At 62.0% G+C, this 13,456-nt stretch overlaps 1 protein-coding gene across 4 annotated transcripts in view; it reads left to right on the plus strand.

Moving 5' to 3' along the window:
- RADIL (Rap associating with DIL domain) overlaps positions 1 to 13,456 on the plus strand; it is a 66,859-nt gene that overhangs the window by 46,856 nt on the left and 6,547 nt on the right. For all 4 annotated transcript variants that reach the window (XM_032872769.1, XM_032872767.1, XM_032872766.1 and 1 more), the window contains exons 4-8: positions 529 to 566; positions 6,355 to 6,515; positions 10,603 to 10,715; positions 11,873 to 12,110; positions 12,821 to 12,993. In XM_032872769.1, coding sequence (XP_032728660.1) covers positions 529 to 566; positions 6,355 to 6,515; positions 10,603 to 10,715; positions 11,873 to 12,110; positions 12,821 to 12,993 — 723 coding nt within the window. The remainder of the gene's footprint in view (positions 1 to 528; positions 567 to 6,354; positions 6,516 to 10,602; positions 10,716 to 11,872; positions 12,111 to 12,820; positions 12,994 to 13,456) is intronic.

Consider the following 13,456-nt stretch of genomic DNA (forward strand, 5'->3'; position numbering starts at 1 on the left):
TGAGCAGAGAGCCTGACACAGGGTTCGATCCCAGGACCCCGACTGAGCCACCCAGGTACCCCGCAGGAACCATTTCTTGATTAAAAAGGACAGAAAATGTTGGTTAAGCCTGAGTCCCTGCTGGGATGTTTAACTACTGTGGACACCTGAGCACACGTCCGTCTACTCACTGCCCCAGTGGCGGATGCCAGAGAGCCTGTGTGTGAGGCTCAACGGTAAGCGGTGTTGAGTGTTCATTCCGGGGTGTGTGAAATGCGTGACCGCTTTACTTCTCACCGCGCCAGTGGTTCCGTCAGCCAGCGGGTGTAGGTTGTGTCTGCTGCGGGAAGTGCGCAGGTCACATTCAGGAATGGAACGGAAACTTAGCCTTTCCAGCCGCGCTTCCGGTAAACGGCCCGCACGGTGCAGGATGTCTGCCGCAACAGCGCCGTGGTTTTTAGGTGGACGGCGTCCCGTGGATTTAGTGGTGTTCTCATGGAGCGCATCCTGTGTTTTCTCATGTTTGCTCTCTTGTCTTTGGAACTGTAGGAGAAAACCAAAGAACTGGCGGAGAAGCAGGCGCAGCTGTAAGTCTGGCTTCCCCGTGGGCCCCTAGATCCCGGGAGACCTGCACTGCCCCATGGGGCCAAGATGGGGGTGGCAGACCTTTGGGGTCAGCTATGGGCTTCTGTCGCACTGTCCTTCTGTCTCTGAGTGGCTGTTTCCATGTCTGTGCTCAGCCCCTGGGAAACGCTGGGTTTGGGGAGTTTCTCCAGGGCACCCGTTAGACCGAGTAGGCGAGAACCTCTCCAGAGCCTCGTCCTGCCTTCACTTCCCCTAACGACGGTGCTCCAGCGAGCCCGCCTCTTCGGGAGAATGCAGACTCCGGGCGTGGAGCTAGGGCAGTCCATGTCCATTGAAAGCCCTGTCGTTGCGTGCAGAGTGCTGCTGGGACTTGGGAAACTGGTGTTAATGATGGGGACGGGCACGTGCAGCCACCCAGCCGTGTGCACTCCCGAGGAGGCCCTGCCATAAGGTGCTGGCACACGGGGCGCACGCGGCCCACTCCTAAGTCCTCGTCCATAAGCGCAGAGGCTAGAACAAGCCACGTGCCCCCGGGGCAGCGTGCCGTGTGGTTCTGCCGTGGACGCTTGGGAGACAGTGAGCGTGGACACCCCATGCACTTCGCCTGCATTGGAATCCCGCCCTGGCACGCAGCAGAGCCCCACGATATCACTGCAAGTGCGCTTGGCTGTCCCTCTGGGCTGTGCGGGTGCAGCAGCAGCCAAGGGGCTGTGGTCACAGGGCTGGTTCCTGCCCATCGCAGCTGGGTCCATGGTCTGCTCGACCCTTGTGTCTGCCGCTGGTCCACAACGACTATGCTGTAGCCATAGTGCTTCGGCGTGTCCTGGTCCTGCGACAGGCAAGGACTCGGCTCCGCCCCTGTTGCAGGCAGGGACTGGAGCCTGGGGCTGCAGTCCCCCCCCACCCCCCTCCCCCATGCGCCGATGGCTGGAGGTGGAGTGCGGCTCCTGTCACTCACACACGCGGGCTTTTTGGCCCGAGCTGACAACAGGGGACGTGTTCAGGGCCCAGTGCAGTACCCCCAAGGCCGAGTCTGCTCTGGGAGGCCTGGGCTCTGCCGCCCAGCTCACCCTGCGGCGCTCAGTGTAGACCAGGCCCCTCAGAAGGCGGTGGAGACAACAGCGCCAACCACCGTGCTCTAGGCTTTCTGTGTGAGGGGCTGGCCTTGGGGACCCCGGGGCAGGTGTGGCCACCTCACCCTTGCCCCCCAGCCTGAGGGACAGGCTGGCTTCCAGGTGGTGTTGGGGCCTGGAGGGGATGGAGCCGAGGATTTAGGGGCTTGCCCAGCCCTCACCCTAACTAGCTCCTCCTCCTCCCGAGTGCCCACTCATCGGGGAAACTGAGGCCTCACCCCAGCAGCTCCTGCCCGGTCTGCGTCCAGAACGCCTGTTGTTAGGGCCAAAAAACAGCCCCGTGTCCATCCCCAGGGAATGCTGCCTTTCTCCTTTTTAAACAGTTTTTGGTTCGCTGCCAAAATGTAGAAAAGCACAGACAACAGCAGTCACCCAAGAACCCACACCCAGAGCTTCACGTCATGAACATTGTGCCCCGCGGGCTTCAGGCTCTCGTGCTGTGCTTCTTGTCACACTGCGGGCGACTGGGGACCTTCACCTCGTGGCTTTTTTGCCCCCGTGGTCCTCGGCCTTCTCCCCGGGCGCCTGTGAGCGCGGGCGCGGCGCTGGCTGCTCTTCCCATCCGGATCCGTGGCCGAGTCCCTGGGATTCAGCTCTTCGTGGCTACGGATTTGTGCAGGATGGTGACTGACAGTTTGTGGACATTTTAATTAGCATTTTTCACCTGAATTCACACGTCAAAGTGATCTAGGATTTTTCACCCATTGTCCTGGTCTGACTTTAATAGCAAGGTTCCCAGAAAGCGAACGGGGCCGCCTGGTCTGTTTCCAGTTCCCCGCGTCAGGTCGTGTGTGGTGAGGCCGTGGGGGCTGGCGAGGTAGCCTGTGGGAGCGTCTGGGCGCCCCGGCCCGACCTGCTTCGTCAGTGATTATCGGTGTGTCTGGTTCTGTCCCTCTGCTTGTATTGATTTTGGGGACTTCTGCTTTTGTCCTCCAAGTTACTGGGATAAAATTGTTCCTGGTATTCTTTTGGGCCTATTTTCATCTCTCTTGTATTTAGTTCCTGTTGGATTTATGTCTTTTCCACTTACCTCCCTTCGATTTATCTTCCCAGGGATTTGTTTGTTGTCATGTTTAAAAGGACCAGTTTTGTTGTTTCTGCTCACTTGGGTTTTGATTTCTGCTCCATTAACCTCTTTATTATTTCCTTATTCTTGCATAATTCCTATTTTAATTTCTTTGAATTTTGAATATTTTTAGAACTTCTTAAATTTTAGTTTAATTTTTGTTAGCAAAAATGCATTTGATTTTCTTTTTGGGAATAATTTCTCTCCTATATGCTTCCCAAATAGGTTTTTAAAAATTTATATTGGTGCAATCAGTGATTTGGCTTATTTTTATTTATTTTATTGTGGTAAAAAAACACCTAATTATTATTTTTATTTTAAAAAAGTTTTTTAGGGGCACCTGGATGGCTCAGTGGGTTAAAGCCTCTGCCTTCGGCTCAGGTCGTGATCCCAGGGTCCTGGGATCGAGCCCTGCATCCGACTCTCTGCTCAGCGGGGAGCCTGCTTCCCTTCCTCTCTCTCTGCCTGCCTCTCTTTCTACATGTGATCTCTGTCAAATAAATAAAAACTTAATAAAATTTTTAAAAAATTTTTTAAGATTTTATTTATTTGACAGAGAGAGAGAGCACAAGCATGGGGAGCAGTAGAGGGGGAGGGAGAAGCAGACTCCCCGCTGAGCAGGGAGACCAATACAGGGCTTGATCCCAGGACGCTGGGATCACGACCTGAGCCGAAGGCAGAGGCTTATCTAGCTGAGTCACCCAGGCGCCCCAAAAACCACCCCTTTAAGTTCTGAAGTGCATATTAGCAGTTTCCAGTCTCTCCCTCCCTCCAGCCCCTGGCAGCCACCATTCTGTGTGGGTTGGACCTTCTCAGATATCTCAGCGGAATCTTGTGGTATTTTTCCTTCTGCGATCGGCTCAGTCTGCTTCGCGGAATGTCTTCAGGGCTCATCTGTGTCCTACCACACTGCAGGGTTTCCTTTTTTAAAGGCTGAAATACATTTCATCAGACCACGTACCAGATTTCGTTTTTACCCTGTCCTCCGTCCGTGGACACTGAGTGTGACCCGCATGTCCCGTATCGGCAGCCGTGCGGCACTGACCCGGGCACCGCTCGGCGATACCGATCGGTTCCTTCACGTGAATACGCAGACGTGGACTTGCCGGGTCAGACGGCGGCGCCATTGTCCATGTTCTGAGGGTGTCCGTCCTGTTTCCCACAGCGGCAACTCCCTTTTGCACCCACCCCCCAGCAGTGCACAAGGGTCCCCGGTCTCTCCACACCCTCTCCTACACTTGTCATCTCTTGCCCTTTCGACGACGGCCACTCCAACAGGTACGAGGCGAGTGTGCGTCGTGGCTTTGGTTTGCGTTCACCTGGCGGTTGGCGAGGCTGAGCACCTCCCCGTGTGCCCACTGGCCGTCTGGAGGTCTTCTCTGGAGAAGTCTCTCTTCAGGTCTTCAACCCATTTTTTATTCAGGTTGTTAGTGTTTTTTGCTTTCGAATGATCGGCGTTCCTCCCGGGTCTGGAAACTAGCCCCGCTCAGATGCAGGGTTTGCAAGTGTTTCTCGCGTGCCGTGGGTGGCTTTTTCACTCTGCTTTGGCTTCCTCCGCTGTGCAGGAGCTTGGCAGCGTGAGGTCATCCCACTTGTCTGCTTTTGGGTTTCCATCCGTGAAACTGTTGCTTCTGCTCGGTGCTCGCTTGAAGGGAGGGCCCGGAGCCCCCGAGTTCGTGCGCTGCTGCGTGTGGCCTGCGGGGGCAGGTGTGCTGCGATTCGACTCCGAAACGCCACTTGGCCATACCTGGTGGTTGACTTGTCAGGAGAGGCCCTTCTGTCCCTTTGAGTTCTGGGTGAAATTGAGAAGGGCCGCGGATGTGGAAAACACAATGGACTTCGGCTCCGAAGAGCCCAATTGATCCTTTCTTACTGACCCGCAGCACTCGGGGCTCTGGAAGACGAGCGGGGGGCGGCGGCCGCAGACCTACCTAGCAGTGAGAGCAAGGACACCCGGCCCAAAGCCACTGCCTTCCCTCGCGGGGAGCAGGGCAGAGAGAGCGGTCACACCGCAGTGACACGAGCGAAGCTACGTCAGAGCAATGAAACTGCAGGCACGAGAGGAACGTGTACGTGGGAGCCTGAGGTCCCCGCCCGGGCCCACGGGGGCTGCCTCACAAGCCGGCCACCGTGACCCTGGCTGTGACCATCATGAACGACAGGAAGTCCCTGAGCTGCTGTGATGCCCGCCAGGCAGGACAAAGGGCCCTGTACCCGGGCCGGGCCCGGGGACAGCACTGTCCTCGCAGATGCCACCGCCTGGCCTGCCCCTGTTGGTCTGCCTACAGAGTTGCTATTCTGGCGCCGGGTCACTTGCACCGCTGGGCCCCCAGGGTGCTGTCCCTCGCAGACAGACCTGAGTCACATCTGGGTGCTTTGCTGCTCAACGGATCTGTGCTCACCTGTCAGGAGAGTCCCTGGATACAGTCATGCCAGCCCCGGAGACCGTGTCCTGGCCCTGCAGCCACCAGGCTCGGGCATCCTCAGAGGCCACCACAGCGCATCCTGCTGACCTGCCTCCACTGTGTGGGTGCGACAAGACAGGACATCAGGCCCAGAGAGACTGGCCCTTGATGCTTGCAGTCGAGGAAACCCCAGAGCTCGGCATGGCCTTGCCGCCTCCTCCCCCGGACTTCTGGAGAGTGGCTCAGGACAGTGCTGGGGGCTTCCTGCCATAGGCACAAGGTCCTGGATCCCAGGGGCTGGTGCACAGGAGACCAGAGGCGAGGAGAGGGGCCTGGGGTGGATCTGGGCTGGGCCGGACCCCGCTGGACCCAGGAGACGGGTGGCCCTGATGTTGCCATCGTCCCCCAGAAAGGGAGCATAGAGTCTCAAGGTGCCGGCTCAGGAGGGAGGAGTGCCCCCAGGGCTACCTCCAGCCCGAGCTGGCTGTCGCCCAGGCTTGTAATGGGCATCAGAGGGGCGGGAAGATTCCAGCCCTGTGCCTGGTGCCTGGAAGCTTTCTGATTTAACGAGCTGCAGCGACACGTGCGGCCCTAGCAGGGGAGTCCGTGTGAAGAGTTTGTGTGGGCAGCACCAGGCCCGAATTGGGCAGCTTCTGCTTTCCTGACTGTTAACCCTAAGTCTCCCAGTGACGCGCTCTCAGGGCCTTGTCTGACTCACAGACTCTCCACACCATCTTCCGGCTACGACCAGGAGTTTTTAGCTAATCCTGCCCGTGCGCCTCCCACAGCAGTTCGTTTGCTGCCGTTTTAGCGTCAGCGACAGCCTGACACTCGGGCTCCTGCTCCCGCCCGCCAGCCGCCCCCTCCTGTACACACCCACGCGTTCCTCCACGCGTCCTCCTCATCTCAGTCCCAGAAGAGAAGATGCGAGAAGAGTTTACGAGCGTCCTTTCCCAAGGGCTGTGGCCCCTGGTGGCCCTTCCTGCACCGTCTGGAGGGCGTGCATCTCCAGCCCACGTGTCCCGCAGCTTGTCTGTGTACCCCCTGTCCCAGCCGGGCCGCGGTGGGTTTGCTGGGGTCCCACTGGTGTCCTGTTGGAATGAACGTCCTTGTGTGCACAGTGCTGATCCGGCCTCCCTTCCCGGGGGCCTGTCCGGGACTAACTCTGGGTCCTCTGTCTCGGCAGCCAGGAACCCCTGTCCCTGGCCAGCTTCCCCATGGCGGGCCTGGTCCCGGACCTGCAGCACATTCTCTTCTGGATGTCCAACTCGGTGGAGCTGCTCTACTTCATCCAGCAGAAGTGCCCGCTCTACATGCAGAGTCTGGAGGAGGAGCTGGACGTCACAGGTGCGGGCTGCTGCTCCGGGGCGAGTGGGGGGACGGGGGGCCCCTGGGGGGGGGCAGCGGCCTGGCCCCTCTTCATCCCAGGCTGGAGTTGGCTGCTCAAACCAAGGGAGGTGGCGCTGTGTCGGGGTCCCTCTGAGAGGGGGTGACCCTGGCGGTCAGGCAGACCCAGCCTCGTGTCCCCTGTTTGTCATGCACTCAGTGTCTTCCGCCGCGTGTCACCTGGGGAGGCTGGTAGAAAGCATGCGGTGCCTCGGCCCCGGGCTCTCCCTTACTGGAGGCTCTGGGGTTTCTGAGAGGAGACACGGTGCCCCAGGGGCTGGGTGGCTTTGGGACTCTGTGGCAGGGGATATGCCCGCAGCACCTGAGATGGCAGCACTGGGAGAGACTGCCTGGGGCAGCCAGAGGTGGGGGCTTCCAGAAGAGGGTGGCTTCAGCCGGGCCCTGAGGCTGGCTGGGACTTCAGTTGCCACGGGTCTGCCTCGTGGCCCCCGGAACGAGCGGGGAAGGAGGGTGGGGTAGCTCCAGGGGCCGGGGCCACAGCCTTCCGTGGGTGAGCCTGGTTTTGATCCAGCTCCTTCACTCCTGTAACAAAACCAGAGCTGCTCACCCACCTCTGTCCCTGTGGTGGGGGGGTCCTCGGCAGGCGTGGTCAGCGGCCCTGCCCCTGAAGGCTGCCCCCCCACCCCCTGCTCCCCCCGGAGCTGGGAGGGAAGCCAGGCAGGCAGGCCGGGCCTGGCCAAGGCTCCCCGTGGGCTCAGTCTGCCGGACGCAGCTAGGCGTCTTTGTGCTTAGCTGTGTCTCCCGGGGGGGGTGGCCGTGGGCTCCGTGTGGAAGAACCCCGAGCACATAGCCTGGGGCCCTGGACCCGGCCCTGGACCTCGTCCAGGTGGTGTGGGACCCTGCTGAGCCCCCAGGAGGGGCTAGATTCCCAGAGCTGAGGGGCTCCTGGTGGCTGACGGTGAGGAGCGGTGGTCTGCACAGGGCAGGCTGTCCTACTGTGTGCTGGCTCGGCCACCTGGGAGCTCTGCAGATGGGTGGGCCGGAGGGCCAGCTGGGCCAGTGCTGGGCCACGTGGAGCCAGTGGAGGAGGCCTGGCAGGGACGTGTCGGGGTGATGGGACACAGAGCCAGCCGCTGTGTCTGGGTCCCTTCTCGTCAGTCATGGCTTCTTTGTGTTTTCTTATCCCCCACCTCACAGTGAAAGGGACATTGGGAACTTCCTTGGGCTTCTGGGGCCTGGGAATTAGGGCTTCTGGGGAGATGTAGAGGGATGTACTAGAACCTTCTGTGTCCCAGTGGGCATTCAGGCCTGTTGACCTATTGCCCCCATCCCTGTTATCCTTGGGTGAACGTTGTGCAAGGCGTCCGGTGAGACCTCGCGGCCGGGCTGCTGTGTGCTCTGTCCCGAGGCCTGGGCCTGAAGTAGCCCGTTACCTGTTTTTTTCCCCTGAATATGACATAAACGGCCTTCCCTGTGCGTCTCCAAAGCCAGGGCACTGGGCTGTCCCGAGCACGGTGCTTCCAGAACCTCGGGCCTCCCTCCTCCGAAGCCGGTCTCCTTGTGGCCTCCAGAGGTTCCGAACGGAGGGGCCCCTCTTCTGGACGTGGCGCTGGCCGGGGAGCACTGGGCCTCTGGCCGGTCTCCAAGCGCCTGTGGCCCTTCTGAGGTTGGGGGTGTTGACAGCAAGTCCCCCCATCCTGGCCACAGCAGAGTAAGCGGGGAGAACTGCTGCTGCCGTGGCTTCTGGGCACAGTGTTGGTGGGTGAGTCCCGCGGCCCCATCTCGTCCGCCCTGGTTTCACACGCTCTGCGGAGAGGCTGTGGTCTTTGGGTCCCGTCGGGCCTGCTGCCCGTGCACAGGGACCCCGCATCTGGCTGCGTTAAACGGGCTACTTAGAGCTGGTGGGGGCTCCGCTTCCGTAGCTGCTGCCTCTGCTCTCGGAGGGAGTTATTTTTGGTCTGGCCCTGGAGGTCGCTTAGGCTGGCTGATGCTGGGAGAGAGAGCTGCTGCGTGGCCGGGGCCCTGCCTCTGTCCACCCTGGGGAGTGCGTGGGCGGGGGAAGCTGTGGCAGGACCCGGGCGTCCCACAAACAGTGTCCTGTGTGGGGGCAGGCGCTGGAGAGCTTGGAGGAAACATCACATCAGCAGAGGCCAGAGGCCAGGTTAGAGTCGCCTCTCGGCCTCCTGACCTTCAGCAGGAAATTTCTGTGGGAAGAATTCTGAAAACAGATGTCACGTCCTGAATACTGGAAAATCGCCTTTGCGTTCCGCACACAATCTCGGTTGTTCCAAGCTCTTACCCAGGACGCCTCCCTCCCCTGGGCAGCCGGGAGGTGGGCCCAGCAGGGGTTGGGGGCATTTTATCCACGGAGAGCTCTCTGGGTGCCTTCGTGGCTTTGCCTTAGCCATTATGGATCTGGGGGCCTCAAGTACAGGCCTCCGACCCCCAAAGGGCTTCTGTGAGTGTCAGCTTGGTCGGAAACTGAGCACAGGGACCCTGTATCTGGGAGCAACCCAGCAGAGCCTGCACCACGGGAGCAGGTGTTTCAGCTGGTTTCCCCGTGGCATCAGAGAGACCCATGTGGCATCTGCCGGGAGCCTCCCCATGGCTGTGTTCCACAGAATCCTGGCCTCCTCCTCTTTCTGCCGTCCCTCCTCTGCCAGAGCTCTCATGCCCCTGCAGGGGGTAGAGGTGGGCTTTCTCAGACAAGTTGGCTGCCTAGGAGGTCCCCTGATCCGGGCCCCGCTCTAGGGAGAGGGTTCGGAACTGGTTTCTTGGTCCGGGTCCTGCTGGCTTCGGTCGGCCGGGGGTCATGTTTGATCTACAGGGGCCATGGTCAGCAGTGGGCACCTTGCGTGCTTCTGTAAGCCTGGGGTTGCTACAGCCCAGCAGCCTAGTAAGAGCTTCTTGCTCCCCCAAGCCACGGGACCCCCAAAGTTGCCTGATTTACCTCTCCTCTGAAAGCCAGTGGGGCTGCCGGGCTCAGGGGAGGACCCTGGGCACGTGGGGCAGGCCTCTGGCGGGTTCCAGGGGAGTGAGCCCTTCGGGGGTGGTCTGTGGGCCCAGGGGCAGGAGAGACCCGAGCCCTGCAAAGAGAAGTGCCTTGAACAGTGGTGCATCCAGATGTTGCAGGGGGAGGGGTCTCTGTTTCCATTCTGTGCTCCTGGAGCCCCGTCAGACCCAGCGCCTCCCTCCCAGCCCTGGGAGGAGAGCCCAAGACCGTGGGACCTGCGCTGCGTGGGAATGAAAAGGCCGTAGCAAGATGAGCAGCGCCCGTCTCGGCGTGACACACGCGTCCCAGCTGACTGCCCGCGGCTCCGCAGCGAAGCGAGTTGCTGAGCGGGCGGGAGACCAGGCCATGGGCACTCCGGCTGAGTGCTGCTGGGGCGCTGCGTGCCTCCCGTGTCGGTGGGGGGGCCCTTCAGGACATTCCCCTTCCCCCCTCCCACCCCCAGGCTTCTTGCCTTTGCAGAAACCCCTCCCAGAAGGAAGGAATCACCGGGCATCCACGGGCACCCCGTCACCCTGCTGGGCAGCCTCCCTGCCAGCCGCCCAGGCTCAGCTCCAGCCTGATGGGGGAGGTGGAGGCCCCTGGGCCTGTGGTTCTGGGGGACCCGCATGGAGCCAAGGCTGCCTCCCTCCGTGGGGCTGTGGAGATTCCGGGCAGTCTCTCCCGGGTGCTGGGGGGAGAACGGGGCACGTAGGCCATTAGGTTTCTGTCTTCTCGGAAACATCACAGTTCTGGGGAGTGACGGTCTCCTTCGGAGCTCCGGCCGGTGTGCCTTTGACCTGTGTGTGGAGTGAGAAGTGGCTGCAGGGGACCTGGGTCAGAATCTGCTCTTGCCGGGGCTGCTGGTTCCAGCAGAAAACGTGTCCGGAGTCTGCTCACTAACGAGCCGCGGATGCACCTCTCATGGCTTTGGCATGGCTGGGCCTGGGAGTACAGGGCCCTGGGAAGGCGCGACAGCCGGGCTGGCAGGGGGCAGCCGGCCGGGCTGGGTGGCTTTGGCTCTTGCGGCCCCAAACCCCAGATGGGGACGTGGCCTGCGCACTCCAGGGGTGACTGTGTGCTGCCGTCTCCCCGTAGGCTCCAGGGAGTCGCTGTTCTCCTGCGCGCTGACGGCCAGCGAGGAGGCCATGGCGGTGCTGGAGGAGGTCATTCTGCACGCCTTCCAGCAGTGCGTGTACTACGTCTCCAAGGTGCGGCACGCGGCTGGCTCGCTCCCACGCGGCAGGGGGTGCTCCTCATGTCCCCCCACCACCGGGCTGGGGGCGGGGCGCCGGGAAGGAGACGGGTGCTCGCCCCACCACTGCTCGAGGATTTGGGGCTCTAATGGCTGCCTCTGTGCCCTCGAGGGCTGGCTCCCAGCTCCTCAACCTCCTGCGTGCATCGCCCTTGTCCTGGGAGGCAGCCGGCCGTGCAGGGCCCGCGGTGCTGGAGGCTCTGGGCAGTGATTTGGAAGGTGGAGCATGGCCTCCGTGGGCACCGGTGGCCATTGCGGTGAGCAGAGAGGGCGATGGAGCCTCTGGGTATGGAGAGGGTGCAGGCAGGTGGAGAGAGGAGGGGCCCCTGTGGCAGGTGGTCCTGACTCGGGGAGCCCAGGGGACTTGCCAAGAATGAGTGTGAACTCGGATGGATTTGCTGGGGCGTGTGGAGCCTGGCCCAGCTGCTCTCCAGCAGGAAGCAAGAAGGGTTGGTTGGGGACAGTGTGCTGAGGACAGTGCTCGGAGAAGCGATGGGGTTAAGGTGGTTGAGTCAGGCAGCCCCGTGCTCAGTTGCTCCCAGCTGCGCGGAGCCCCGTGTTGAGGAGGACACAGCCTCAGTGTCTCGGCCAAACGGGGAGAAGCCCCCAGTCCACATGCCCAGGGGTCCAAGTGGGGATGCGCGTGGCCCTTGACCTGTTGTCCCAGGATCACCTTGAGGGGTGGTGGCAGCCAAGGACTCCCCAGGGAGGTGTGCGTTCACCTTGTTTCTGGGGAGCGGCCGATGCTGCCCTGTCACCCCCGAGATGAGTGTGGGTGCCTGCCGTCCCCCGGCCTTCCGCCAGGGCTGCTGCCTTGGCGCCCAGGCTGCCGTGCCCAGCTCGGCTCCGCGGGAGGGGTGCGCCGGTACCGAGAGACCAGCTGGCTGCCTGGGGCCACTCTTCTGTCTGCTAAAACAGGAAGGCACAGCTCCCCTCCCCCCCAGACCTGTGGGGCATCTCTGGCAGCCCTTGGGCCGGGGCTGCCTCCCCCTCCGGGTGTCCTCTGCATCTTTACCCGGGGCTGGCCCTAGGCGGCTGGGGCGTGTCCGGCAGGACGCGCACGCAGGCCAGGCAAGGCCTTGTGTGCAGCTGGTGTCTCCCTGTCGCCCCCAGTCCCTGTACGTCTGCCTCCCGGCCCTGCTGGAGTGCCCCCCTTTCCAGACGGAGCGCCGGGAGAGCTGGTGCTCCACCCCCCAGCTGCCCGAGGAGCTGCGCCATGTCGTGTCCGTGTACCAGGCCACCATGGACCTCCTGCGGCAGTTCCGGGTGCACCCCGAGATCGCCTCGCAGGTGCTGGCCTACCTCTTTTTCTTCTCCAGCACTCTGCTCTTCAACCAGCTCCTGGATAAGGGTGAGGCCCGGGGGCGCTGGGGACCCCTACCCCTGCTGCGGGAGAAGCCAAGCGGGTGCTGGCGGGCACTGGGGTGCTGAGGCATCTCACTGCCTGGGGGTCTAGGTGGCAGGGCGAGGCCCAGGAGAGCAGCTTCTGCGGCAGAGCGGGCACCTCCGGGAGCAGTACTGTCCGGCAGGGTCTGCAGAGCGGCCCCAGGGTAGGGGTGGGGTCTGCACGGGCCTTTTCCGGTTCCTTTTATCTCCACACAGCCCTAGCGGGGAGTGAAGGAGGGACCGGCTCAGAGAAGGGGCGTGGCCTCTGCACCCCTGGCTCTCCTCACTGCCAGGGTCTTGGGGTGCCAGTTCCTTCCAGCCAGGGGGCCCCATTGGGACACAGGGATGTGACCATGCCGTGCTGCAGACCCATGGCACATATCATCAGCGTGACCTTCCAGGGCTGGTCGGGGTCCATGGGCAGGATCTGGGTGGGAGCAGGGGTCCTCGGCTGTAGGTGCGATGGTCTTTGCATTTGGGATTCTGTGGGTGTTCCAGCCCTCCCTCCCAGAGAGGGGTCCAGAAGCAGGCTAGGGGCCTTGGAAACCCGTGTTCGGTTATCAGGCCTGTTCTCAGAGGCTTTGCATCAGGGAGGACAGGCGTTGGGGAGGCGGGATGCCCGCCATCTGGGAGGGGCTGCTCGGCATCAGGTGTGACCTTGTGTCCCGGCTCCAGGCCCCTCTCTGAGCTGCTTCCACTGGCCCCGCGGCGTCCAGGCCTGCGCCCGCCTGCAGCAGCTCCTGGAGTGGATGCGGAGTGCTGGCCACGGGGAGGCCGGGGAGCGCTTCTTCCGGAAGCTTTCCTGCACCCTCAACTTGCTGGCCACGCCCCGTGCGCAGCTCATCCAGGTAGGGGGGCGCCGGACAGATCGGGCGAGGGTCACGGCCCTGGCTTCTGGGGCCCCGAGAGCTTGCAGAAGGCTTCTGTCCCACAGCTGTGCCCACCTGCAGGCAGGAGGCCCCGCACCGTCTGACCCCACACGCCCGGGGGCTCTGCACATGTGATGGTCAGGGGCTCCGAGATGGGGGCCTCCTTCGCTTGTCCACTGGGCCCCATCTAAGCACATGATGCTTAGAAGCGGAAGAGGGAGGCAGAAGCCTGGGTCCGAGAGAGGACGGGAGGAGGGACTTGATGGCCCAGCTGGCTCTGCAGAGGGACTGTGGGCCATGGCGGCCTCCAGAAGCTGGGCATGGGCCTCAGCTGGATTCGGATGGCCCATGTGTGCAAGGAGGATGCAGCCGTGCTGGCTCCTTGGCTTTGGCCCCATGTCTGGGGACATCTGGCTCCCGGAACTGTGTGTGGTCACTTGTC

The sequence above is a fragment of the Lontra canadensis genome, unplaced genomic scaffold (assembly GCF_010015895.1).
Source record: "Lontra canadensis isolate GAN:19392208 unplaced genomic scaffold, GSC_riverotter_1.0 scaffold45, whole genome shotgun sequence".
NCBI classification, from domain to species: domain Eukaryota; kingdom Metazoa; phylum Chordata; class Mammalia; order Carnivora; family Mustelidae; genus Lontra; species Lontra canadensis.